This window comes from Microcebus murinus, chromosome 21 (assembly GCF_040939455.1).
Source record: "Microcebus murinus isolate Inina chromosome 21, M.murinus_Inina_mat1.0, whole genome shotgun sequence".
Taxonomy (NCBI): domain Eukaryota; kingdom Metazoa; phylum Chordata; class Mammalia; order Primates; family Cheirogaleidae; genus Microcebus; species Microcebus murinus.
In genome coordinates, this window is record NC_134124.1 from 40,821,425 (window position 1) to 40,847,014 (window position 25,590).

Sequence of the window (25,590 nt, forward strand, 5' to 3'; positions counted from 1 at the left end):
GAAGGGGGGGAGCTTACATGTTATAGGTGGGTTTAAAGATTCTTTGGATTGTAATTGGCTAAAGACATGAAGCTTTGTCTAAAGGCTTGGAATGTTTTAACATAAACCAGAGATAAGCCACCATTTGTTGCAAAGAAGTTTGTCTTGCATACCCTTAGGCCTTTAATGGGTTACAAAGGAAGTCTCCAAGAAGGGATGGGGGCATGATAAGGCATGTCTGACCTCCCTCCTCCTGGCAGGCAATTTTGCTTTAGGATATTCCTTTGGCCACTAGGGGTCCATTCAGTCAGCTGGTGGCGGGGGTGGGGAGGTGGTGGTGAGCATTTTAGTTCACAGATGTTTCAATGTAACTAATATTGAAATATTGGCTCTCTGCCAATTATTAATTATTGGTGCATGTCCATAGTTAAGATTCTCCTTTTGTTCCGGCAGGTGTGAACAGCTCTTGGCTGAAGAAAAACCCAAGCGGCACAGGGAGAGTTGGAGAGTCAGCTTTATTCCCCCCCCCCCCCCCCCCCCCCCCCCCCCCCCCCCCCCCGCCGCAGGCTCAGAGAGGAATATCTGCCACCAAACTCTGAGCACCCCTTTTTTGTTTTCTGTTAGTTTTATACCTTTTTGGGGGTTACAGTTAGCCAATGGCAAGTTTTCACAAAAGTCACCTCATTTACATAGTAGTCAGCCAATCAGAAGTATGTCCCAAAAGTTACTTCATTTACACGGTAGTCAACCAATCAGAAGTATGACCCAAAATCACTTCATCAGCTGTATTAGTTAGCAGCTGCTCAATTTAGGAGCAGAATAAGCCAAACAGGCGGGTTTTGGTGGAACGCCCTGATACTTTCTATGTCTGTATTTTTCAAAACAAGTGTTATATTTTGGGGGCTTGTTCATTTTAAGTTGAAATATATTCCAAGATTGCATGAAAGGGGAAAATAATTACACAATGCTCAATAAGTCAATGTCTTGTTTTATTGATGAGGGAGCTTGGGCATCAGGCACGGAGACCCCACCCCTCACGGAAGACCCACATCAGCATAACACTAACCTGTTTTCTGGCCCCGCAACTAGTCTACTGCCTGGCATCAGCATAACACTGAATCTATCGCCTGGCGCGTCAACATAAAATTAACTTATTATCTGACACATCAACTAACCTACACCTGATACCCCACCCCTCGAGCCACCCCAACTTTATAAAAGTGGGCAAAAATCAGGTAGATGACGCTCAGAATTTGGTGAGGCCCCCCTGAGCCCGCCGGCTAATTACCTCCGATTCTCCGACTGACTCTCCGTGTGCCGCTCGGTGTGTCGTCGCGAACACCCGCGGTAACACTTGCTGTGACATATCACAATGGGATCTGAAAATAAGGTATACATGTGGCTAAAAAGTGAGAGAAAATTCATCTCTTCGAAAGGACCTTCCCCGACCACTTTCTAAATCAGAGGCCCCATTGTGCTCTCTCACGATCTCAGCTTGAGCCTTTCACAGCGATCACCACATTTTATAATTATGACTTTGTTTCCTAGATTAAGGCAAACTGTGACCCTAACAAAGGCTCTCAGACCGTCTGCTACTGCGCAGCCGCGCCCCAGGGCAGCGCCTCGGCGAGCAGACGGGCTGCGCGGCGGGCGCCCACGCCTGCGCACTGTGCCGTGGCGGCTGTGCACGCGCCGCCCTGGCCGTGCTCTGGTCAGCTGCTTCTGTTGGGTTGGCAGGGACCGCGGGGCCCACAGAGAGGCCATTGTCTTTGTCCTCTGGGGCTCTACTGTTGGGGACTCCGCCCAGATTTCACCCTCACAGACACCCCCAGCTGTTGCTCGGGCTCTTCTTGGCTTTCCCTGGTGGAGGGGTTTGGGGTGGGGACAGAGGAATGTGCGCAGATACCCAACTGCAACCACGTCCTGAAGATTGGATCACCAGGCGTGTTCTACAGATGAGGAAACTGAGGGTCGGAGAGCCCATGGGACTTGTGCAGGGCACACAGCAAAGCAGCTGCACCGTCCTATTTCTACCAAGTTTGGAAACAGGCTGCGAGGGGAGGGGCATACTGTGGCCACGCCCCCGGGCACTTTCCACCCCTCCAAGGCGCGCCCTCGATAGGAGGGGCGTGGCTTTTTGAGCCAGAAGGGATTCCACTGGGTATTTGTCTGCGGCGGGCGGGACTTCGCGTTTGATAGGCGTTGGGGGCGTGGCCTCCTTCCTGGGCGCGAACTGCGCGCGTGACACCACCGTCTGTGACGCAGGCGCGGGCGCGGGCGGGGCGGAGCCGAGCCTGCCGCAGCCCCGCCCCCAGCGGAGGCGCCGAGGCCCGGGGCGTGTCCTGGGCGGGCCTAGTCCCACCGCGCCCGCCCCGCCCGGTGGCGGAGCGGCGGCCGCGCAGGGAGGGCCCAGCCCCGGGATGTGAGTGCGGCGGGGTGGGGGCGCGGGTGGGACGCCGAGCCCCGGGGGTTCCCAGGGGTCGCGTGGCCGGCGGGTGAGTGCGTGTGCGGCAGGTGGGCCCACCAGGTGCGGACCCAGGTACGCCGGGCGAGGGAGTGCTCGGGCCGGCTGTTCCCAGGCCTGCCCCGCGCGCCCGGCCTGCCCGGTTGCTTCCCCGCGGCGCGAGATCCCGACCCGGCGGGGCTGGCGACGTGTGCGGGTCTGCGTCTGCCCTCCCCGGCCCCGCCAGCTGTGCGGGCCCCCACAGTGGCAGCAGCTGGAGTGGGTTTCTCGCCCTGTGTGGTGGCTATGAGGCCGTGCTGGGGGGCGAGCGGCCGTGCTGCGGGCCCGAAGTGACCCCCATCCCGGGTTGAGTCCTCACTTGGGTTTCTGAGCGCTTTCCGTGCCCAGCCCCTTAGCTGCATCATTTCAGTCCTGGCAGCAGCCACGCATTTTACAGCAGAGGCCTAGGATCGCACAGCTGTTGGGGTAATTACTGTAGCATAGAGGTGAGGGGCTGAGGCCTTGCAGCCAGACTCAGCTGGGGGCACACCTGCTTCTCCACAGCCCTGCCAGATGACCTTGGGCACACCTGGTCCCTTCTCTGAGCCACTGTGGCGCTTACCTCCCGAGGCTGCTGTGAGGATGGGGTTGGAAGTGGGTTTGGGGAAAGACAGCCAGTACTCAGTGGGGAGCTGTTATTGTTGCTGCTGTTGTCACGTGGCCCTTTTCTGCAGCTGAGGGCTGAAGGGGCTGGAGGTGCTGGGTTAGGGCTGTGCCTGGTCAATTCAAGTGGGCTGGGGGGAGGAGGCTGCTTGCCACCCTGAGGCTGCCCTCATCTGTGTGTCTGTTCTTTTGCACATGGTAGGCTACACACAACACAGCTGTACCAGCATGTGCCAGAGACACGCTGGCCAATCGTGTACTCGCCGCGCTACAACATCACCTTCATGGGCCTGGAGAAGCTGCACCCTTTTGATGCAGGGAAATGGGGCAAAGTGATCAATTTCCTAAAAGGTATGGAAGGCTCACCTCAGACCTTACATCTCCTTCCTCTAACCCACCTGTTCTCCCCATCCTTGTTTCCAACATAAGCTTCAGACTCTCCTGGCTCTAGTTTTGGTCCTGAGACTGCCTTCCTCCCATGCTGTCTAAAGGATCTTTCCAACACAGACCCCTAAGCTTGTGTTCCTGCCTCAGACTCTCATTGGTTCCCCACTACAGTGGACCTAAGTCCTGCCTCTGCCCCCAGAGGCCCAGTGGAAGGGGAGCTGAAGTTGGGGGGAGTCCAAGTTCATTCCCTGAAGTTCAGAGAGTCCAGGAGGTAGAGAACCTGTATTCCAACCCCCGTTGCTTACAGATGGGGAGAATTGGGCCCCAGAAAGGTTAGGAAACATACCCATGGGCATACAGCTCCTGAGAGGCAGAGTGGGGTTCAGAACTCAGAGCTCCAGGCTCCCCAGTTCGCAGCTCATTCCACTGAGCAAGGTGAGCACATTGTTTTTACTGTGGTTTGTAACCCAAGGGCCTGTTTTAGGTGGGTAATTCAGGTATCACAGTAGGCTCATGTATGAATATTCTTGTTCCCTATATCAGGGGTTCTTTAATTGAGAGAAGTAGGAAATGTTACCTGGCATAGGGATGAAACACTGAATATTTTTAAATCATACAACACTTGTGATCACATCATGGAGAAAGTTTCACTGTGGAGCTAGCCCATGTTTAACACCTAAGCCCATCTCCCCATCTCCCTTTTCTTTATTTTTTTTTAGACAGATTCTCGCTCTGTTGTCCTGGGTGGGGTGCAGTGACATCATCATAGCTCACAGAAACTTCAAACTCCTGGGCTCAAGTGATTCTCCTGCCTCAGCCTCCCTAGTAGCTGGGACTAGAGGCATGTGCCACCACATCCAGCTAATTTTTCCATTTTAGTAGAGATGGGGTCGATTTTGCTCAGGCTGGTCTCAAGCTCCTGAGCTCAAGCGATACTCCCACCTCTGCCTCCCAGAGTGCTGGGATTACAGGCATGAGCCACCACTCCTCACTCCATCTTCCTTTTCAACAAATCTAGAGCAAGCCTCAGGCTCTGTGTCTTACAGAAAATAGGGTGGAATTAGAGATTAATAACATTGCTTGTTTCCACTGTATTTGTTTTGTTTTTGTTTTTGTTTTTTGGTTAACTTCTATTTATGGCAAGTGATACTGATTTTCCATTTGTGGTAGTGACCAGAATGAGCATTCAAAGAAAAATATTAAGAACCCCAGTGGTGTTCAGTGATGGTGAGAACCCTGGCAAGGTTTGTGGAGCCCACTTGCCTGTCACCTTGCAGTGATTCTCTTTCCTTCCTAAATATGGTCCTTATGCTCTATTTGCAGCAGTGTTCCTTCTTGGGTTCCTGCATCACCCAGTAGCTCAACAGAAGGGTTCCTTATCTCCCTTATCTCGGAGCCACCAGTTGGCCTGAGTTCCCTCCTCTCTTCTCTGAGGATGAGGATGGAAGGGAAGCAGGGGCCACATGGCAAAGGGGCTCAGATGCTGTGTCAGGAAAGGAGCTGGTCCTTTGCCTGAAGGCAGTGGAGACCATGGAATGTTCTGGGAAGGGAGTACTTCCTAGAACTATATGTGGAAATGAATGGGACTTGCTGGTTTCTACCAGGGTTGGTTTCTAAGGATGACTCATTGAAACAAGTCCCCTAGATTCTGATTTCCCTAGAGCTCAGAGCATCATGGTCTGGTTCTCGGTGTCCTAGGCTACTTCCTGCTGTCAGCCTCACTGTTGTCTGTCACAGAGTGGAGCGAATCTTGTCTGGTGTATGTAAGAAGTGAGGGAATAATGTGTTTCCCAAATATCAGTCAGTTGCAAGCCACTGTTGGGACCTTGCCAGTTCCTTGTGCCACCTGTTCCATTATTTGCTTCATATTTTTAATGACTTAGCTTTGGTTGGGGGAGAACCACTTAAACTTGTTTTAAAAGAAAATATTATGTCATCTAAGTGGGAAAAGGCAGTTTCACTTGCTATAAATAGAAGGTCATGGTAAAAAATAAATGCATTGAAAACTTTGCAATTCAGTTCAGGCTGGTTATTGTTGCCTGCAGGCTGCGAGCCTGATTGCTGGTTCAAAAGAGAGATGATCAAGGCTTAGGCAGGTATTAAGGGAAGGCCACACCACACTGAGCCTCCCATGATGTCATCAGAAGGTAGAGGGAGAATTCCTAAGAAGAGGTTTTCTCACCTTGGGAGTTAACATTGTTGACCCTTGTGCCACTTGCCTTTTAAAGTTGTCCACCTGAGCTTACCTTGTGGCTCTCACTGGCTTGGGAGGCATGGGGGTCACTGTGCATAATGTTCAGTGTCCCTGGCCAGAGGGCCTAGCCATTGCCCACACTGGCCAGGGGAGCAGCCCCTTCTCAGAATGCCCACAAGCCACAATGCCCACCCCTCCTGGGCGCAGGCTGTCAGAGGCTAAGTCTGTGGGAAGGGCAGAGGCTGGGCCTGGCATTGAGGTCAGCAGCGAAGCAGGGTGTTCACTTTGTGGTTTCAGAAGAGAAGCTTCTGTGCGACTCCATGCTGGTGGAGGCGAGGGAGGCCTCGGACGAGGACCTGCTGGTGGTGCACACGAGGCGCTATCTCAACGAGCTGAAGGTACAGGACAGTGGGCTCGGGGGCTGTGGCCAGGAGCAGTGGCAGCTCAGCCTGAGGAAGCACAGCCTCAGGGGCCACCTATTCCTTCCCCTGGTGCAGGGGGATCATGTAAGTCTGTGGTCTCTAAGGGAAGGAGAGAGAGGTCATAAAAAGTCAGACCCCAGGGTGGATCAGGCCACTCTGGAGGTAGTGAGCTCCCTTCTCTAGTGGGTATGCAAGTAGGTATGTCTGCTGGTGGAGACTGAATCTACATAGGATATCTGGGTTTCTGTGTTAGCAACCATCACTCTGTGCTCTGTGGACTGGCCTCAGAGACCCTGGGTAGGGTGGGGTGGGGCGTACCCTAGCCCCTTGTTCCTGTCCAACCAAAGCTCTTCCACTTTGGCCTATTTTTCTACTGGGCTGAAGTTTAAGATTCTGTTCCAAGGACTTCTGCTAAAGACTCCTTGAAAATTGTTGTGCTAAAAATTAGTTTGAAACCCAGGGCCCAGGAGGGAATATAAACAAATAGGCAGGTCAGTGGTGCGTGGGACCTGGAGAACTCCCGCCCCTTCCCAGGTGGGCAGCTGTTACTCAGCTCCACTGTGGGCCCAGCAGGGCCAGAGCACCTGCCTTCAAAGAGAAGCTGGAAATCCAGATTATTAAGTGACATTTCCTGATTTCTTAATGCAGCAACTCATTTTAAGATTTTTAAACCCTACTTGCAGACTGAACTGAACACACTGGCTGCTGGTTTGTGACCTCCTCCTAGAGGCCACAGAGCTCCCACTCCTGTGCTGGCTGGGGTTCTGAGGGCCGAGGCATTCAGTCAGTCCCCTGTGTGGGGCAGAGGTGGCAGCCTGCCTTGGTGGCGCCGGGGTCAGGGATGCCACAGGTTCTCTGCTTTTCCAAGGATGTGGGAGCCCTGATCCCCAGGCTTCCTGGCTGGACTCACCCTAGACTCAGAGCTGCAGTGGGTACGAGAGGTCCCTAGGCCCCTCTGCACTGCAGGCGGAAACCCAGGCCCAGAAAGATGCCGTGCTTGCTCAAGGGCACCTGCACGGTCAGTCAGGCCTGGCAGGACACCAGTCCAGTCTTCCAGGTCATGGCTGCTACCTTCCCTGCTCCCCTAGCCTGGGCTGTGAGAATTCTAGAGAGTGCTGTGACAGTGTGAGCCCATGAAAGATTACTAGGAAGAGGTTGAAACCTGGCTGCTGGGAGAGAGAGGTGTGAGGCCTTGGCAGGGAGCCCAGTGCTTGGCTGCTCTGGTTTCTTGGGCACAGTCCACAGCCTGGGGCTGGGCTTGGGAGGACAGGCCTGCTGGAGTTGAGATGGGGAGGAGAGGGCAGGGATGGGACACTCCGCTGGGGCAGGGAGTAACCAGGCCAGAGTGGGGCCGAGCTGAGGTGGGCGGGCCAGGAGAAGGCTGGGGATGGGGGTAGGCTCCAGGATGCTACCCATTCAAGGGGACTTCAGGGGACTGTGCTGGGCAGGCTGTGTGCCTGGCCTTGATCCCCCCAAAGCCTGAAAGCAGCGTACTGTGTGATAAGTAATAGTTTAAAAAAGTATTACCAGGTCAAGTCTTAAGTAGAAAATTGAGGTCAAAGGCAGGAGGAGAATTCAGATATGTGAACTGAATAGGCTAACCACAATGGTGATTGAGCTACAGATTTGGCTCCGAGCTTCCTGGCAGCCAGACCAAAAGGAGAAAGATGATTTCCATAGCACCTTGTAAGGTGAAGAAGCAGTCAGTCAGCACATCTGTATTGAATGCCAACTGTGTGCTCAACAGGGACGAGAATAAGACAGCAAGGTCTCAGCTCCCGTGGATTTGCACTCTGGTGTGGAAGGTTGAAAATAAGGCAGCCATCCCAAGAGCATTCCGGAGATCGCCAAGGGCTGTGAAGAAAAGGAAGAATAGAGGGTGACCGGGTGGTCAGGGAGGGCCTCACAGAGGAGGTGGGTTTGAGCTGAGACTAACAAAAGGAGTAGGCGACTGTCATCTGAGCTTTGAAGGAAGAATGCTGCAGAGTTGGTGCCTAGAGCCGGGAGGGGAGTTGGTCTCCCGAAGGGGAGAAGGCGGCTTGCCGCTGATGGAAGGGAACAAAACGTTGCCTGGTCCCTGGTGCAGCGAGGGAGGCCAGAAGCACAGGCCACACGGGCTCGCAGGCCGTGGGAGGACTGTGGATTTCGTTCCGGGCACTGTGGTCAGTCGCCAGAGGGTTTTGAGTGGGAGAGTGACATGGCGTGATGTGCCCTTGCTGCTCAGGAGACCCAGACGTCGTCTGGTGTGCAGCTGAGCAGCGTGGCCACCCCGGGCGTTTCCCTTCTCTTCCGTCTGCTGTGCGCACCCAGCGCAGGCCTGGAGAGTCCCAGCGGCTTCCCAGGGCTGCTCTTCCCTGGCGCTCTGTGTGTGGGGTGGCTCCCACCTCCTCCCACTCTGCCCCACCCTGTTCCGGGGCTCACGCCAGGCCCCACACTGGGGCCGCATGAAGGAGAAGCAGGAGCCTGATGTTCGCAAGATGACGTCAGTTCAGGGACCGAATGTTTATCGAGTGGCTGTTGTGTGCAAGGCCCAGAGTCGGGGATGCCACGGGGCGTGGTTAGTGCTATGCAGCTTCCTGTCCTTGTGCATCTGTGCTGGGCAGTGCTGGGGACAGTCTGTCCAGTACGTGCTTGGTGAGCACCGTGTTCTAGGTGCTGTGGGGGATGGCATGGGATGGAATCAGTCCCTTTCCTTATGGAACTGGCCTATGGGTGAGGGAGTCAGCAGTAAACATAAGGGTTAAGCGGCGATAAGGGACGTCAGAAGGTGCTCAGTGTGGTGAGGAGAGGAAGGGACAGCAGGGAAGGGGATGGGGAGAGCTGTGGGCGGACTGAGGTCGCAGACTGGCGGGAGGAGCCGGAGGCGTGCGCCTCTGGAAGTGCGAGGGCCCTGCGGCCGGAGGCGGCGGAGCTGGGGTGTTCCAGCGACGGAAGGAGACCGCCGCCGCGGTCAGTGGGCAGAGTGCCTGGCAGCGCCTCTGGGGGAAGGAGACTCTCAGGCCTCCCACTCTCTCTTACTGGTTTCTTCTTCCCTTAGGGGCCCTCTCTCCTTTAAAGACAATGTTTCTGTGGTAAAATTCACATAACGAAATTGGGCGTTGCCGTTCTGAAGCGTGCGTTCAGCCGAGCGGCCCCCGCACGCTTCCTCGCCCCCAGGAAAACCTCGTTCCCTGTAAGCAGCCGCTGCCCGCCCTGCCGCGCCCCAGTGGCGTCTTGTCTCTGGATGTGCCTGCTCCGCACACGCCATGAACGCTCTCACGACCTGGTCTGTGTCCCCCCGTCAGCACAGTGTTTCGGGCTCGCTCCTTTCCAAGGCCGAATGGCCTGTTGTGTGAGGCACCACATTCAAGCTTGTGGGTGTTGGAGTGTCTCCACCTTTTGGCAGCCTGGCCTGGCCCTGACACCTGGCCAAGCCCTGGGATGGGGAAGTTTGCAGGTCGTGCCCTTTGATGGGTGGTGGCATCAGGCTGGGCGCCTAGTGCATTCATTCAGCACGAGGTCATGGTCCCTGGCTCGGTGGTTCTCAGGCTTGAGCGAGCGTTGGAATCACTGGAGGCCTTGTTGCAACAGACTCCCAGGGGTTTGGTTCAGGGTGTCTGAGCAGGGACTGGGCACCTGCCTTTCTAGTGCATTCTGCAGTGGTACAGAGCTGCCCGTCCAGAACCACACTGGGAGAACCAGAGCCCTGGAAGCAGAATCTGATTTGGGGATGCAGGTGCAGGTGATTTCAGGTGAACCTGGCCGAGGTAGGCGGATGGCAGAGGATAAAGGAAAGAATTGAGTACAGGTGTGGGCTGGAAGCATGGCCTCAGCCTGGTCCCACAGGGGTCTCAGGTGTGTGTCCCCACAGGTTGTCCGGCTCAGCAGCAGGCAGCCAGGCTGTCATAGCCCCTGTCAGTCATGGCTTTCCTGGGACAGTGCAGGTGGGGGGCTTCCATCAGGAGCAGGGTACAGGAAGGACAGTGGGTGCACTTGCCAGAAAAGGGGATCAACAGCATGCGCTGCAGGCACCTGCCGTGTGCCTGGCGTTGTCAGCACTGTCTGCACAGAACACGGGCCTGCCCCATGGAGCTGGCATTTTGGGAGAGACGGATACTGACTAGGACATACTGTAGCCCCAAGTAGGGACAAGTGCTGTGTGGAAAGTTGAGGCTGGGGAGGGCCTCATGGGGCCCAGATGGGGGCATTTTAGACTGGGCAACAGGAGAGGCCTTTCTGACCGGTTTGCATGTCTGCATCCTCATCCAAGCCCTGTTCTGTAGACGAGGCAGATGGAGACACGTAAAAATGAGGAGCTGTGCCCAATTCCTGCAGCCTGTGGCAGACCTCGAGTTGGACCGTTTTGATGCTGAGGAGGACTTATGAGCCCGACCTGGGCGTCCTGCTGCAGCTTGCTGCAAGCCTCAGATACAGTCCCTGTCCATGGCACCGTGCTGCGTCCCTCCTGCCCCTCCTCCAGGCCTCTCTGCTCGGTCCCCTGACTGGCTGTGGGGGAGCTCCTCGGTGCTGCTTTGTCATTGGCATGCTGTTGTGCACCCCTGCTGTTTGCCAGCCAGTCTCCAGCTGTCGCCCAGTGATGCCTGCCCCCGCGCACACCTGTCACTCCTCTGACCACACAGCCTGCTCCAGCCAGGGCCCCCTTCTGTCTTCTCCCCTCACCCAGCGTCCCAGGCTGCAGTCTGCCCCACCCCCTCCATCTGTTTTTCACCTTGGCCACCAGTAGGAGCAGTGCCATCCAACAGAATCTTCTATAAGGATGGAAATGTCCCAGTCCTGCTCTGTACGGTCCAGCACCCACTGGCCACATGTGGCTCTTGAAATGTGGCAAGTGTGACTGAGGAATGAAATTCTAATTTTTCAAAATTTTGATTAATTTAAAATCATAGATAAGTGGCCACACGTGGCTGGCAGCTGCCAGATTGAACAGTACAGGCTGTGGTTTCATTCCCTGTCTCGCTGGCTCATGCAGGAGCCACCGCTGGGCGGGGAGGAGGCCCAGGTGCCAGCCCCCCTCGCCGCCTGCTCTCCCGAGGGCCTCGTCCCCCAGGAGCGCTGGTGTGCAGGCACGCGCACACCTCCTGTGCGGCTGGGCCGCTGGCCGAGCCCACGCACGCTCCGGGTGGCTGCAACGGCCTTCGGACCAGTCAGATCCAGTCTGTAGCTTCGAGGTTCCCAAGCACGTCCCATGCCGCTGCACGTGTTGTGCAACAAGCAAACGGGGCAGGTGGCGTTTGTGGTCGGAGAGTTTGGGAAATGCTGGGTGAAGCAAAGTTAAAGAGGATTATTTCCTGCAGAACTCCTCAGAGCCTTTTCCATGCCAGAGTGTGTTGTGAATTTCTGGGAAGTGGGCGACGTGAGTGAGCAGTGTTTCCCAGACTTCTTTGCCTGCGGAGCCTGTTCTTGGTGGAGAGCGGTGGTGGCGCTGGCCGTGGAGCACACGGGGGAGGTGTCTTCCTGGGTTTGTCTCTGCTGGGCCTCTCAGGGGCCGCAACTCGGCCTCACTGTCTTCAGTCTCTCCCCTGTCGGCCTGCCCGGGAGTGGCAGCGGTGGGTGACTTAATACGGCCCTTCAGTGGTTCACTTGTTCATTCATTGCTACAAAACCGTGGTTCCATGCCTACCGCACACCAGGCCTGTCCTGGGCGTGGGATTGGTGTGGCAGACAGGAGCCAATGGCCCTGGGCAGGGCCCTCTCTGGGTCTGCCCCACCACACACATGCACACTCTGCACGCACGCGTGCACACTCAGGTGCATGTCCTGCAGCTGTCCGGCCTTCCCGGTCCCAGCCCTTGCACTCCTGCCCCTCCCAGGCCCCGTGATGCCTCTGCGGCAGAGGGCCTGGGCTTGCAGAAGGCCCGATGGGCACCACTCCTTTCAGACCATGGGCTGTCTGGGTCCTGTGGGACCCTGCTCACCAGCTGTCCACTGGGGTGAGGGGTGAGGTGAGCTTCCCCAGCCTCCAGCTGTCCCTGCCAGCCATGGGAGGGGTGGCCACATGGGTACTCACTGGCAATAAAGGGCAGCCTGGGTGCCAGCACACCCAGGACCCAGCAAGATGCACCCAGGTGGCTGGTGGCCAATGCTGCAGGGGCCCTCTGGGGGCCTGACGCAGGTGGTGTCCTGCCTCTTTCCAGCCCCCACAGTGCCTCTGCGCTAAGGCACACCCTGGCCCCACAAGGCACATACCCTTTCTGCCATCACACCCATCGGCCTTTCTGTCTCCGTGTCTACTGGCTGCTTGTTGAACATGCTCAGGTCTCTCCCACCCTAAAACCCTTCTACTGGTCGGTGGATGCCCTGGCCACGCTTCCCAGTTCTCTCCCATGATGCCTCAGTAGCCTCAGTGCCTACCTTTACCTGCACCTTCCAGAAACCTCTTCATGTGGTCTCCTGGGCATCTTCCCACACCCACACCCTTGCCCCTGTCCCGGGCAGTCCCTTGCCCTTCAACCTTGGAGTCTTGTGGTTCTGACCTAGTCTCCCACTCTCCCACCCCTGTTACGTCTCCTGGGTCTCTCCGCCCCCACCCTCTCCTGAACTCCTGCCTCACTTAAAGCTCAGCCTGGCTGCCCCAGGGGCCTACTTGCCCATCAAGAGCAGAACCCAGCACCTTTTTCCCAACCTGCCCCAGGTTTTCCTCTTTGGTAGTGCCATTACCCTCACAGGCCCCAGACCCAACACCTGGATTTCCTCCTGGAACCCTCTCCCCCCTCCCTGCCTCCCCATCCCCACATGCTGTTTATACCTCCCCTTCTCACTTAACCACACCTTCATTATCTTCTTCCTCCCTGGGGCTGCTGCTTCTATTCTTGCTCCTCTAATTGGTTCTCCTTGCTGCCTCTAGAGCAGCTTGGGACAGTACCATCTATGGCTCCCTACTGCTCTGGCAATGCATGAGCCTGGGCTAGCTGGCTAAGCCCCATGTGATAAGGCACTGTGCCCTGGCCCAGTTGCACCCCGCTTCTCTGGGTCATGGACTCACTTCTCTGCTGGCAGTTGCCTTTTAACCTCGACGCTGCATCTGGATGAGTCCTGTTCACCATCATCTCCTGCAGATGGCACCTCCTGTGTGCCCCACACCCATCCTCTCCAGGGCACTTACAGCACTGCATGTAAGTGCTTCTTGACTTACCTGCCTCCCCACTAGGCTGCAAGTGTCCTGGCATGGGGACAGGATACCCAGCACCAGGCTGAGGGCGCCTAGCAGGCACTACACACCTACAAAGGGAGTGACTCCCCGTGGGCACTGTGCAGCCAGGGCCCACCAGGGACCTGCCTGGGGTCTGGGGGGGCGGGGGCAGGAAAGGGCTTAGTTACAGTCTCAGGCAGGCGGAGGTGGCTCGGGATTTGGGTGCAGCTGGGCAGTCAGAGCCATGGTGTTTGCTGGGGGACTTGGAGGTCACAGGGCACACACTGTGTCCTGGTCTTGGCATAAATACTTTCCAGGTGCCCTAGGCCCACTGCCTCAGCTATCAGAGATGAGGGCAGCATGCCCCTTTTGCAGGGAGCTCCGATTCCTGATGGGTGAAAAGAGCATGCAGTGCTGGGGAGGAAGGAGACCAGGGCCTTAGCGTCCCCTTCTGTAGGTGGTGGGCAGGGGGTAGACCAGTTGTGCCAAAGCCCTCCCAGTCTGCACAGCTGACTTGGAGCCCTCTGTAGTTCCTGTTCTAGGCGTAAGAGGGCAGCCGAAGGCCTCGTAGCGCTGTGGCGTCTGGTGGCTTGGCTGTAAGAAGTGCACTGTGTAAACTGCCCCTGGGGCAGATGGTGTTGCAGCTCTCATTTCTCACCACGGAAGTATGCTTGGCCGGGGCATTCACCCAAGGGCACCCTGAGACTGTCCTCAAGGCGTTGCAGGGGATCTGGTTTCCCACCGGGCGCCTCTGGACGGGTAGTGGGAGGCTGACAGCCGTGTCCCTTTCCCGTCTCTTTCCACAGTGGTCCTTTGTTGTCGCCACCATCACGGAAATCCCCCCTGTTGTCTTCCTCCCCAACTTCCTCGTGCAGAGGAAGGTGCTGAGGCCCCTTCGGACCCAAACAGGAGGAACCATAATGGTAGGTGGGAGGGGCGGCACGGCTGGGCTCGGGGCCCCTGCACCTGGGCTCCCTCCCACCTCCTTGGCCCTGGAATGCCCCCCACACTTAGTAGTTGAATGAAATCCTGAATATTCCTCAAGCCTCAGAAACAATGACTCTTTCTCCAAAAGCCTTTGTTCCCATCTGGGGACATTAGAATTCATTGTTCTTTCCCCCTGGCCTCCTATACTTACTGTATTTGCTGGTATTTGACATATATCTCCATCCCCCAAAGAGTGTACCCTAAAACTGTGTCTCTAGTGTACCCAGACTTAAGACGGAAAACTGACCCCCACGATCTCAACGCCTCCCCCACTTAGGTGACAACAAAGAATAATCACATCTTGTGTGTGGTTTCCTGAGAACCTAGCCACAGACCGCCTCGTCAACTGGAGGCAGGGAACATTCCACATTCCAGCGTGTGGCCATCTCGCCCAGCCTTGGGTCAGCACCTGCTGATCCCCTACAGCTTTCTTTTAGATTTACTAATTTGTACGTTTTTATATTTCTAGCTTAGTGGAATAGTATTGCCTACCCCAAAACTGTGGTTTCCTACAGGATTTCAGTGTCCAGTCTACTATATTTCCATTAGGAGAAAATTGCCCATTTTCCCTTTGAAAGCCACATTAAAATTATCGTCAGCTTACTTGTAATCGATGATAAGCAATTGCATTTCTTCCAGTTCCCTTGCAAAATTGCAAAGGGGCTCACGTACTGTACATCTCATGGCCAGCCAGTCTGATACTTGCTTCTTGCACTGGCTGAGTTTGCTTGGGGGGTTCCTCCTCTGCCCCCACCTCGCAGCTCAGCTGGTCCCTGCCCCGCAGCTGGCTGGAAGCAGTGTGTCTAGAATGAGTGCTCGAATTGGGAGGGGGAGGGAATCAGCGGCCTGTGCCCTCACCCTCTGCTTGTCTCCAAAGGCGGGGAAGCTGGCCGTTGAGCGAGGCTGGGCCATCAACGTGGGTAAGTGCCCGGGGCCTCGGGAATGTCCAGTCTGGCCTGATGGCTCGGGCTAGAACAGGTCTGGGGGGGCAGGGTGGCAGGACTCTGGAGGTGGCAGCCATGAATTCAGAGGCTCTGGTGTCACTGGAGCCACCCTTGATCCTCCTTATGGAGTGGCCTGGAGGTAGATGTGCAGGTTCCTGGGAGGGACCAACTGGTGCCTCCATTTGACGTGGAATCTTTGTCTAAAGAGTTCCCCAGGTGGCTGCCCAGGCCTGCCTTTGCATACTTCAGTGACAGGGAGATCCGTCCCTCCCAAACAGCCTGTGCCACCCCTGGGATCTCTGTGTGACACTGAAGCCTTCTCTGTGTGTCTCTCCAGAAAGACTCCATCTGTCTCCTGGGGCCCAGGATGGCCCCAGCAGCTTGGTTGTGTCGTGGTGGGTGGAGAGACCCGGGGTCCCCAGGGCCTGCACTCCCCAGCCCCCAGACTTTCCTGCAAGGTTGGCTCACAAAAGGGCTGTACACATCAGTCTTCATTGTCCCTGTAATTGTCCCTCATGGAGGCACAGCACTTGACAGTTTGTAAAACCCTTTGCTGTCTAGCCTGTCATGTGAGCTAGGCATAACTGTCATCAGGCCCATTTCCCCATGAGGAAACGGACCACATCGAGAGCAGCCTGTGGCTTGCTCAGAGCCCCATAGCAGGGCCTGCCCTGCCCTTGCTGTGCACTCTGCCTGGCCAGGGCGGTGTCTCTTCCATGTTGGGTTGTCGGGTGCTGGGCATCAGGTCCGGCACAGCGATGTTCCTAGATGCCCTGCTGTGCAGACAGGCGGGCGGTTCGTGCCCTGTGTGTGCAGAAGGGCTCTGAGGAGGGCCCGGGGGTCCTTCCCCAGGGACGGTTTGTGGCCTGGTAAAGCTTGAGAGCCCAGGGCCTGATGCAGCCCGGGGTTGAGTCCTGGCTCTGCTGTTCCCCAGCTGTGGCCCCAGGCAAGTGCTAACCTGTGTGTAGTCAGCCTTCTCATCTGTAGCGTGGGGTGCTGGTGATGACAGCGCCTCTCCCAGGACTGTAGGGAGTCTTCAGCAAGGTTGGTGCCTGATTGGGGTTCAGTGTTGGCTGTTACCTCCCTGTGATCCTGCGATGGCCTCCTGAGTGGGGGAAGGGGCAAGTCCCTTGCGTGCATGGGCCCTGGCTAAACGCTGTCTGGGGGGCAGGTGTTGGGCTCTATTTCAGAGGGCCCCTGCCACTCAGCTTCTCCCAGGGGTTGCAGGGGAAGCCTTGCTGCCCACCCTGGGGCTCGGAGGCAGGGTTTCCGGTCGGTGGGTCCTGGTCTCCAGCCCCTCCCGCTGCCATGGGCAGCCCTGACCAGCAGAGGGCGCCCTTCCCAACCACCCCCTTCCGTGGTGGTCCTGCACGCCACCACCTGCTCTGGGGCAGGGAGTCACGTGGAGGCAGGCCCAGCCCTCTGGGGCAGGGAGCAGCGAGCAGCTTTCTGCCTTGGGGTGATGAGCTCCCTGTCCCCTGGGGGTATGAGCAGGCACTGTGGGCGACTTGCTGGGGATACCCGGAGAGGTGGCTGGAGAACTGAGGGGCTCAGTTCACTCTGCCAATCTGGAGTCTGAGGAGCTGTCCCTGGGAGCTGAGAAAGGGGACTGCGGGAGGGTGGCCGGACAGGGAGCCGGGGCTGACCAGTGCCTCTGTTTGCCCTTCCGCAGGGGGCGGCTTCCACCACTGCTCCAGCGACCGGGGCGGGGGCTTCTGCGCCTACGCAGACATCACGCTAGCCGTCAAGGTGTGTCTGAGCACGTGGGCTTTGCCTCCAAGAGCCCTCCCTGCGTCCCTCCGCAGCCCCAAGTCGGGTGTTCTCGCCCCGAATTACAGGGAAGGGAGCTGAGGCTTGGAGCAGGTAGAGGGCTTGCCTGGGTTGCTCAGCCAGGCTGGAACTGAGTTCAGATCTGACACCTTCTCTTCTTCCATGTAGCTTAGAAGGGTTGCCTGTGGCTGAAGGTAGTTATTGCAGCGCCCCGCAGAGGCGGGGGCCTGGAGCAGGGTGGGATGTGCTGTATGTCAGCAGCGTTAAGCTCTGGGAAGAAGGGCACTATTGCAAACGAGCGGGAGGAAGGGAGGAGTAGACAGGATGATGGTGCTGATGGCAGCTGGCACTTCCTGCACGCTCAGCCCTGTGCTGTGCTCCGTGACCCACCTAGCTGGGTCCCCAGAGGAGGAGCCTGGCCCAGAGAGGTAAGGGCACAGCTGCAAGGGCAAAGCTGGGGCTGGCCTCCAGGGCTGTCCGGCCCACAGTTCCCCCGGCCGCTCTGTGCCTGGCCTTGTGTTGGGCGTCAGGAATGGGCCAATGTGGTCCCTGCTTTCACGGGGCGCATAAATTAAGGGGAGTGGCATGTGGGTCAGCAGGCTGGCCGGGCCATTAGGGGAGGGCCTAACGGGCCATTAGGGAAGCACCAGGACCTTCCTGTAGGGGAGCAGGAGGGCATGAAGGCTTCCTGGAGGAGAGGCACTTAGGCCTGGGCGTCTTAGGGACAGGCACAGATTGGTGAGTGAAGTTCCAGGGCTAGGGGCATTCTCCTCTTCACCCCTACACATTTCCCAGGGAATCTTCTTCCTGCCCTCTGACCCTTTAGTGCTCAGCCACACCCCTTCCTCCAGGAAGCCTTCCCTGACCACCTCCTGCATTCACACATGCTTCTCTGAAGCTCCACAGGCACGTGTGTCCTTCTGCCTGGCCTCTTACCAACTGGGAGTCCCTGGGGGCTGGGTCCTCTGGCTCGTCTGGGTCCTTACACCTCCCCTCTCCTCCCTGGGCAGTTTCTGTTTGAGCGTGTGGAGGGCATCTCCAGGGCCACCATCATTGACCTTGATGCCCATCAGGTGAGTGGGCTGGGCTCTCCCAGCACCTGCCACCCCGGACCCCAGGAGAGGAGAGTCTTCCATCTTATGTCCCCAGCAGCCTCTGCCTGCCACATAGCCCACACTTCGGGGCTCCCTCCCTCTACCCGGGCCTCTGCCACCCCCACCCTGACCTCCTGTGTCTCTCGTGGCTCCTGTCCTCCATCTCACAGGCTGGCCCCGGAGGGTCTTTGTCCCCCTGGGTCCTCCTCCTTGCTCCCCTCCCGCCTCCTGACTGCCCCTCACACCACGTGCAGGTGATGGCACTTCCTAACCGCCCCACAGTGCTGCTCTAGCCATGGACCCAGCCTGGTGCTCCATTGCTTGCTGGCAGTTGGGGCGCTGCCCTGCAGAGCTAGCGGCCCCGGGGCCTGCTCCTCAGGCAGGCGCTTGCACGGTTTCAGGGCTGCCTGGGGGGTGGAGTGCCTGGCGCAAGGCACCCCTCAGAACCCTGCGCACACGACAGGCTGCTCCGGCCAGACACGGGGAGGGGCTCATGGCTGCCCCCTCCCACACCGCTGCGCTTGTGGCCTGTGTCAGTCGGGGTCCTGCTTCAGTCCTCGAGGCACTGGGCTCCTAGCCAAGGCACATGCACAGTCCCTTACGTTGCTTTTCTGTCCCTGGTCCTAACTGATCCAGCTGCAGACTTGGAAGGGTGGCAGAGCCAGGATTTCTGCTTCAGATGGGGAAACTAAGGGGGCTGGGGCTTGTTCAAGGTCATGCTTGAAGGCCGTGGGGCCAGGTTTTGAGGTTGAATCCCAGCTCTGCCACTTGACAGCCATGAAACCCTCTGCCCCCAAGAGCAAGCCATACTGCCAGGCCTGGGAGAGTTACCTGAGCTGGGGCGTGAGGTGTCCTAGCCTTGCCCAGGGCACCTGTCTGTGAGTGGTTTCCCCATCCTCTCCACAGGGCAACGGGCATGAACGAGACTTCATGGGTGACCGACGTGTGTACATCATGGATGTCTACAACCGCCACATCTATCCTGGGGACCGCTTTGCCAAGCGTAAGCTGCCGCCCCCACCCTCCATCTTAAGTGCGTTCTTGCTCGTATGACGCGCTCTCTCCTCAGCACTTCCCATGTGCTGGCCCTGCAGAAGCCTCTCCATTACTCACAGCATCCCTGGGGGTGGAAATTGTTTCCATTTTACAGATGAGGAAACTGAGACCTGGAGAAGTCACCTGACCCACCCAAGATCACATAACACTGTCCAGTAAACATGCATGTGGAACACATCTGTTTGGTGGAAAATAGGAAGGGACAAAATGAAAAAAATAGGACAAATTGAAAATACAAAATGAGAAATAAGTTCAAATACAGTAGTCAAAGTAAATGAAAGTGGGTTAAACTCATCAATCAAAAGGAAGAGGCTCTCAGATGAGACTTGCAAATAGGGGCTCCACCTTTGCAGACAGGGGACAATTTTGCACCAGGTGCTGGCGAGTCTGGTGTGGGCAAGGGACCAGTTTCCCACGGAGCCTCGGCTGTGCTGCTTTGGGGCGTGAGGGGGGCGGCGTGTGCCGGTGTCTGGGCGAGTGCTGGAGGGCAGTGGGGCCGCACTGCAGGCAGGCCTCTGTTCCCAGGGCAGAGCCTGCCAGCTCCACACCGCTGCACTCCCCCAAGCCCCCTTTCTGCAGCCTTGGTGATCTTTTCAGCTTAGTTTTGGGTGGAATGAGGCTGAGCAGTGCTGGAGTCGGACAGGCCAGCTTCCAGTCTTACCTGGTGACCACAGTCTTCCTTATCCTGAGCCTCTGTTTTCCTTCCCTGCAAATTGGGTTGTCCGTGTCTCCCTCTCAGAGGCCATCAGGCGGAAGGTGGAGCTGGACTGGGGCGTGGAGGACGACGAGTACCTGGATAAAGTCGAGGCAAACATCAAGAAAGCCCTCCAGGAGCATCTGCCGGACGTGGTGGTGTACAACGCAGGCACCGACATCCTCGAGGGGGACCGCCTTGGGGGTCTGTCCGTCAGCCCTGGGGTATGTCCTGGCGTGGGGGGAGGGAAGCTGTGCCCTGGACCCAGCAGCAGTAGGAAAGGCGGGCAGCCTAATGTCAGGGAGGAGGGGCTGGAGAACAGTGCGGAACGGAGCTAGGCCGCGCAGGACTTCTGGGCCCCGCAGGGTCCAGGCCTGCTGAGTCCCCCCCCCCACAGGGCATTGTGAAGCGGGATGAGCTGGTGTTCCGGGCAGTCCGCGGCTGCCAGGTGCCCATCCTCATGGTGACCTCGGGCGGGTACCAGAAGCGCACAGCCCGCATCATCGCTGACTCCATCCTCAATCTGTACGGCCTGGGGCTCATCGGGCCTGAGTCACCCAGCGTCTCTGCACAGAACTCAGACACACCGCTGCTTCCCCTAGCAGCGCCCTGACCCGCGCTGCCCTCTGAGAGCCTCCCTGCCTGCCTCTCGGTCCCGCCCGCCCCTTAGTGCTTTTCTTTTCTGACCTCGTGGGGTGGTGGAGGCAGCCACCAGCGAGCACAGAGGGCAGGGCCGTCCCGACGGGGTCGGGGTCGAGTGGGCCACTCTCCACCCTTCCCCACTGGGTGCCTGAGGGCCTTAGGCCTCTCTGGGCGGGGCTGTAGGCAGAGCCTGTGTTCCAGGGACCACCCACAATGGGGCACAGGTCTGAGCAGGCCCAGGGAGCGGGCAGTTCACTGAGTGGGGGAAGACAGATTAGGGCCATAGCAGGGGTGCCCAGGGCTTGGGTGTTCTGGATTTTGACTTGCTTCACCCTCCTCCTTGCCCCAGGGCGTGGGTGCTGGTGTGGACCGGCCTGCGGGGAGGCGCTGCGGCCAGGCCTCCAGGTGGGCCGGTTCCCAGCCGCAGGTGGAGCCCTGGGCCTGGATGTGGGGCAGCTTGGTGGGTGCAGGTGGGTTCTCCCCTCTGGCTTCTCCCTCAATAAAGCAAGGTCTGCATGTGCTTTCCTAGGGGGACAAGGGGAGGGGAGCCTGAGGACCTCCAGATCCCTGCTTTGACCATGGTCTCACCTGTTTGGTGCAAGGATCATGTTGTGGGGGCAGAATTCTTAGCTAGGGGTGGGCCTCGGTGCTGGAGCGCCCCAGGGACTGCTGACCTAGGGGGTGGGGGCACAGGCAGGTGGGAATCCCTGGAAGGCGAGGCCAGGTGGGTTTCCTGGAGTGAGTACAGAGGCTCTCCATCCTGGCAGGGAGGTTGTGAGGGCAGGGGCAGGGGCAGGGCCCTGGGCGGGACTGTGGCCACCATTGGCCTCACCGATGTGCCCAGGGCCCAAGGAGGGCCTGACTTCTCTGCCCTGCTCTGAAAGCGATGTTCAGGATCCTCCAGGAGGCAGGGGGTCGCCTCGACCAGAGGCAGGGGTGGGGAGGGGGGCAGGCAGGGAGAGTGGGTCAGCTCCCTGCGAGACTTACATCCATCACCATCTGGGTGCTCCTATTATGCCTTGCGTTCCCTCTGCTGGAGCCAGGAGGGTCCCAAGATCACAAATTGTCAAAAATGCTGACCTCCTCGACCAGACCCCAAGCACTAACAATGCACTTTGAGCCCTACCCTTGCCTTTAGTCTGTCTGCATCTGGCTTAAGGTCCCTAACACCCATTCATCCCCGACATAAGCCTGTGACATCTGGGCCTTGGCGATGGGCCAGTCTGTCCCTGTGGAGCCACTGTGCCTGGAGAATCATAAAGGCTGTGGGTTGGCCGGGTGCTGCGTGTTCTTGGGGTGAAGAGCCCCACTTCTGAGGATGAAGGAGATGAAGATAAGATCACGAAGCAGGAGGCCTGACGCAGGGTGGCTGCTCAATAAATGCTAGTGTGCTATTCCATCCAAGTCCTGTGCTAATTATTCCCATTTTATAGATGAGGAAACCGAGGCTGAGCAGGGGTGAGAAATTTGTGCCAGGCCACACGTGTCAGTAGATCTCAGTGGTGGTAAAGCCAGGTTTGAATCCAGCTCTGCCAGATCACAAAGTATTTGTTCTCAGCTGCCACAGACATGCGTTGGGCTTGGGACTGGGGTTGCTCTTTAAACAGAGAAAGGTCTAGGGTCCCTGGGGGCTAAGGTCACTGGGGATGGGGTCTGGTGAGGTGGGTGGTGGTGGCGGCTCTGCACAGTGTGGGAGGCAGCTGAGGGAACCCTGGAAGGGTGTCTTCCCATCTTGGGGCATGGCTGGAGCAGGCGTGGGTTGGGCTGCCCCAAGATGGGGCTTGGCCGGATGACTGGGGTGTGCAGGCAGGTGGGGAAGGCAGAACCTTGTCCTCGTCCTGGTAGAGTGATCAGGGCATGCCTAGTGCCAGGGACACAGCTGAGGTGGAGAGCAGGGTGATCCCTCAAGGACCAGGCAAGTCCAGGCATGAGGACATGGAGGTGGTAGGCAGGGGTCCAGGCTGGCCCTGCACTGGGCGGGAGGAGATTGAGAAAGGCAGGACTGATGGAGTTGTATTTGGGCCGGGCCTGTCTCGGTCTCTACGGGAATTAGCTACTGAACCTCATAGCACTCTGAGGTGAGAGCTATTTTTATCCCCCTTTTACAAGTGCAGAAAGTGAGGCATAGAAGGGGTTACTTGGTGAGAGCGCCCAGCTCCTAGGTGGAGGAGTGAGGATTTGAACCAAGGCCTCAGCTACAGAATCCATGGGCTGCATCCTCATGAAAGATGCTTGTCCGAGGGGTTGCCAGAAATAAAAACTGCAAGGCCCGGGATGCACTCGGGGGACGCATGGCACTCTGCGCCTGGCAGCTGCCGGCAGCAGATGATGGTTGAGGAATCGAGGCTGGTTGAGGTGGGGTGTTTAGAGCTGTTGGTAGGATCTGTGTATTTTGCAGTGTAGAAGTTATACTCCAAGCTACACAAATCCCAGGGGACCAGGCCAGCCTCTCAAAGTGGCTGAGGGCTTGGTGCAGGCAGCCCAGGGGCTGTGTGGGGACAGGCTGGGAGGACTGGCCACCACGCACCTCATCTGGGGAGAGCTTGGGAGGTGTGGCCTTGTACCATGCTGGCTGCTGAGCTGCCCAGGCCAGGGGAAAAGAGATGTTGTCTTTGGAGTCTCATGGCTCTGTTCTCCACGAGGGGCCGATTAAGGGGCTCTCCAGTTGGAAGCAGCAGCACCCACTTGTAATCATGAGACCCCCCAGGCTAGGCAAATAGGGCATGAACGGACCCACCCTGCTGCCTTGGGCATAAACATAGGTGGTGCTGGCACAATGCCCCTCCCAGCCCAGCAGGACTTGGGGCAGACCTGGAGGGAGACTTATAGCGCACCTCCCTGGCTCCTCAGCCCAATATTTAGGGTTTAGGGCCAGGAACTCCCCAAGGCAGCCTACCCTGAGTTGGTTTCATTCAGCTCAGCCAACACTTGCTGGGGACACCTTGCTCCCCGCCAGCGTGTGGAGGCTTTGTGCTGCCAGGAGTGATACTGGCACATGCTTGTTAGGGCGGCTACAGGGTGCCATGGTGAATGCACAGGCTCAGTCCCTCTCCAGCCTGGTGTTAGTCCCACCACCCTCCACGCTAGCTGTGCCTTAGTTTACTCACCTGCAAAATGGAGATGTTAGCACCTACCTCAGAGGTGTGGTGAGAATTAAATGAGTTAATATTAGCAAAGTGCTTAAAGCACAGGGTAAGTGCTCAAGTTACTGATCATCATCATTGCCATCTTCACCATTTTACGGATGAGGAAGCAGAGACTCAGCCAGGTGAAGTGGCTTGCCCAAGGTCACACTGTCAGGCAATGGCCCCAAGTTCATCTGGCTCCAAAACTATCCCCTTTACCCATAGCCAGACCCTAGGCAGTGTCCAGTAAGCATGGCCATGGTGTCCCACCCCTGGCCTTGCATGCCCTTCCCCCGCTCACACCCTTGCCAGCACCCTGCTGTCCAGATGTGACCGGGACCCAGAGGAGAAAGGCGACACCCAAGGCTCCTCGGCACTGGCGGCAGGGCCGGGGAGGGAAGAGTCGAGGGAGAGCAAAGGGCTGTGCACTCAGGACGGCGCCCGCCCCTGGAACGCTTTTCTGCCGGCAAGCACGCCAGGCTTCCTAAGGGCATCCAGCCTTCAGCTTGGGCTTTCCAAGCACGCAGTGAACTCTTGTCCTGACAAAACGGAGAAGAGCCTTACCTCTGGGCGTGCGCAGCGGGGGCTGGGCCCTGCGGCCCACCCGGTCTGCACCCGTTGTGAGGGGCGCCCGGGCCCAGCCCCCGCTGCGACTGGACGGCATGCGGGTGCTCGAGAAGTGAGGTGTCCTTCGACAGGGCCTGCCGGTCCCGGCTCGGTGCTGGCCCGCAGCACTGCCAGTTTGCTGATGGGGAGACTGAGGCCCAGGGAGGGCTTTAGGGAGACGGCCACCTCTGGCAAGCAAACTGGAACCAGAGCCTGGGCCTCCTGGCCCTTCCCCTGACAGCGCCTTACTGGGAGTGGCATGGTGGGCGTGTGCCAGACCTGACATCAACAAGAGACTGTGGGGACCCTCCCCCACTGCACAGTAAGTGCCACACTGCTCTCTTGTGCCTGGTCCTTTGGTCATCCTCACAGTAGCCTCCTGGGGCAGGGACCTGGAGCTCCGTCGTACAGACTGGGAAACTGAGGCTTGGAGAGACCCACAGGCCCTTGCCCAAGGCTGCAGGTGGCTTAGCGGCAGAGCGGTCATCACCACCACCCTGGGGTCCTCCTGTGGACTCCTGGCTGTCACCAGTGTTGAGACCCAGTGGACAGGGCCAGAGTCCTGTGGGGGAGGACGAAGTTGCAGAGCTGGCCAATCCCGCCTCCGCCACACCTCCGCAGTGTGGCTCCAGGACGATGACCTCCCCTTCACTTCCTCCTCTGTGGGGGAGTCTGTGAGATGGTGGATGAGGCTGGCATGCAGCAGGTGCATAGTGCATGTGACACTGGCCACATTGCCCTCCACCCTTTTCTGTTCTCATCGCCTCTTTGACCCAGGAGCAGAGCAAAGTCATTTCTTCATCTCTAGTTTGGGGGTTCTTTTGGGCTGTGGGGGCGGCTTTTAGGTCAGACCCCCAGGCCAGGTGCGCCCGGCCTCACGCTCACCAGTCTCAGGCCTGAGCCCCCCACAGGTCCCCGGGGCTCCAGGCTACTGACTGGAGAGCTCACAGGGTCTGTTCAGCGGGACCCGGCGGCACTCCCAGGCCTGGCCTCTGGGATGCAGGGAGCCTCGCTGGGATGGGGTCAGGCTGGTCATCTCATCGTCTCCAGACTGTGGGAGGACAGCCATCTTCCCTCAGGGAGGCAGCCTCATACAGGGAAAAGTCAGGCCTGGACTCAGATCTGTGTTCGGATCTAGCCCCTCAGTGACTATGGGCAAATGACTTCATGGCCTAGTGCCTCAGTTTCACCCTTTGTAAATGAGGATGAAATCCTTCCCTCCCTGGGCTGGGTGAGGGAACAGGAGGCTGGGCAGGTAAAGCTAGTCCCATCACACCCAGGCCCAGCTGGAAATCCCACCCAGAACTCGTAGGCCACCCTGCTGGTCCTGAGAGGGTGGCCCCCCTCAGAAGCCAGTTATTGTGACGGGTACATGCCCAGGCCAGGAGCCAGGATAGACGACTCAAGTCCCACTCCTGCCATACTCTCCATGTGACCATGGCAAGTGACAGCTCT

At 57.9% G+C, this 25,590-nt stretch overlaps 1 protein-coding gene across 4 annotated transcripts; it reads left to right on the forward strand.

Annotated features, from left to right (window-relative positions):
- The first annotated feature begins 2,264 nt into the window (after nucleotides 1-2,264).
- HDAC11 (histone deacetylase 11) lies at nucleotides 2,265-21,803 on the forward strand. 4 transcript variants are annotated; one of them, XM_012752449.3, is made up of 10 exons: nucleotides 2,265-2,474; nucleotides 3,288-3,436; nucleotides 5,964-6,064; nucleotides 14,024-14,140; nucleotides 15,082-15,124; nucleotides 16,821-16,897; nucleotides 17,929-17,991; nucleotides 18,919-19,015; nucleotides 19,808-19,986; nucleotides 20,160-20,926. In XM_012752449.3, the coding sequence occupies exons 2-10, from the start codon at nucleotides 3,370-3,372 to the stop codon at nucleotides 20,373-20,375; spliced, it is 960 nt and encodes a 319-aa protein (XP_012607903.1). In that variant the 5' UTR covers nucleotides 2,265-2,474; nucleotides 3,288-3,369; the 3' UTR covers nucleotides 20,376-20,926. The 4 variants fall into 4 exon arrangements, with proteins under 4 accessions (XP_012607903.1, XP_012607901.1, XP_012607895.1 ...); XM_012752447.3 differs by having other exon boundaries at nucleotides 2,319-2,401; nucleotides 20,754-21,803; XM_012752441.3 differs by having other exon boundaries at nucleotides 2,319-2,401.
- The last annotated feature ends 3,787 nt before the right edge of the window (nucleotides 21,804-25,590 follow it).

Excerpts from the sequence above, each read along its gene's own strand:
- HDAC11 (XM_012752441.3), top strand. Across the intron at positions 3,437-5,963 it reads AGTGATCAATTTCCTAAAAG|AAGAGAAGCTTCTGTGCGAC; the intron begins GTATGGAAGGCT and ends TTGTGGTTTCAG. Across the intron at positions 16,898-17,928 it reads ACATCACGCTAGCCGTCAAG|TTTCTGTTTGAGCGTGTGGA; the intron begins GTGTGTCTGAGC and ends CTCCCTGGGCAG.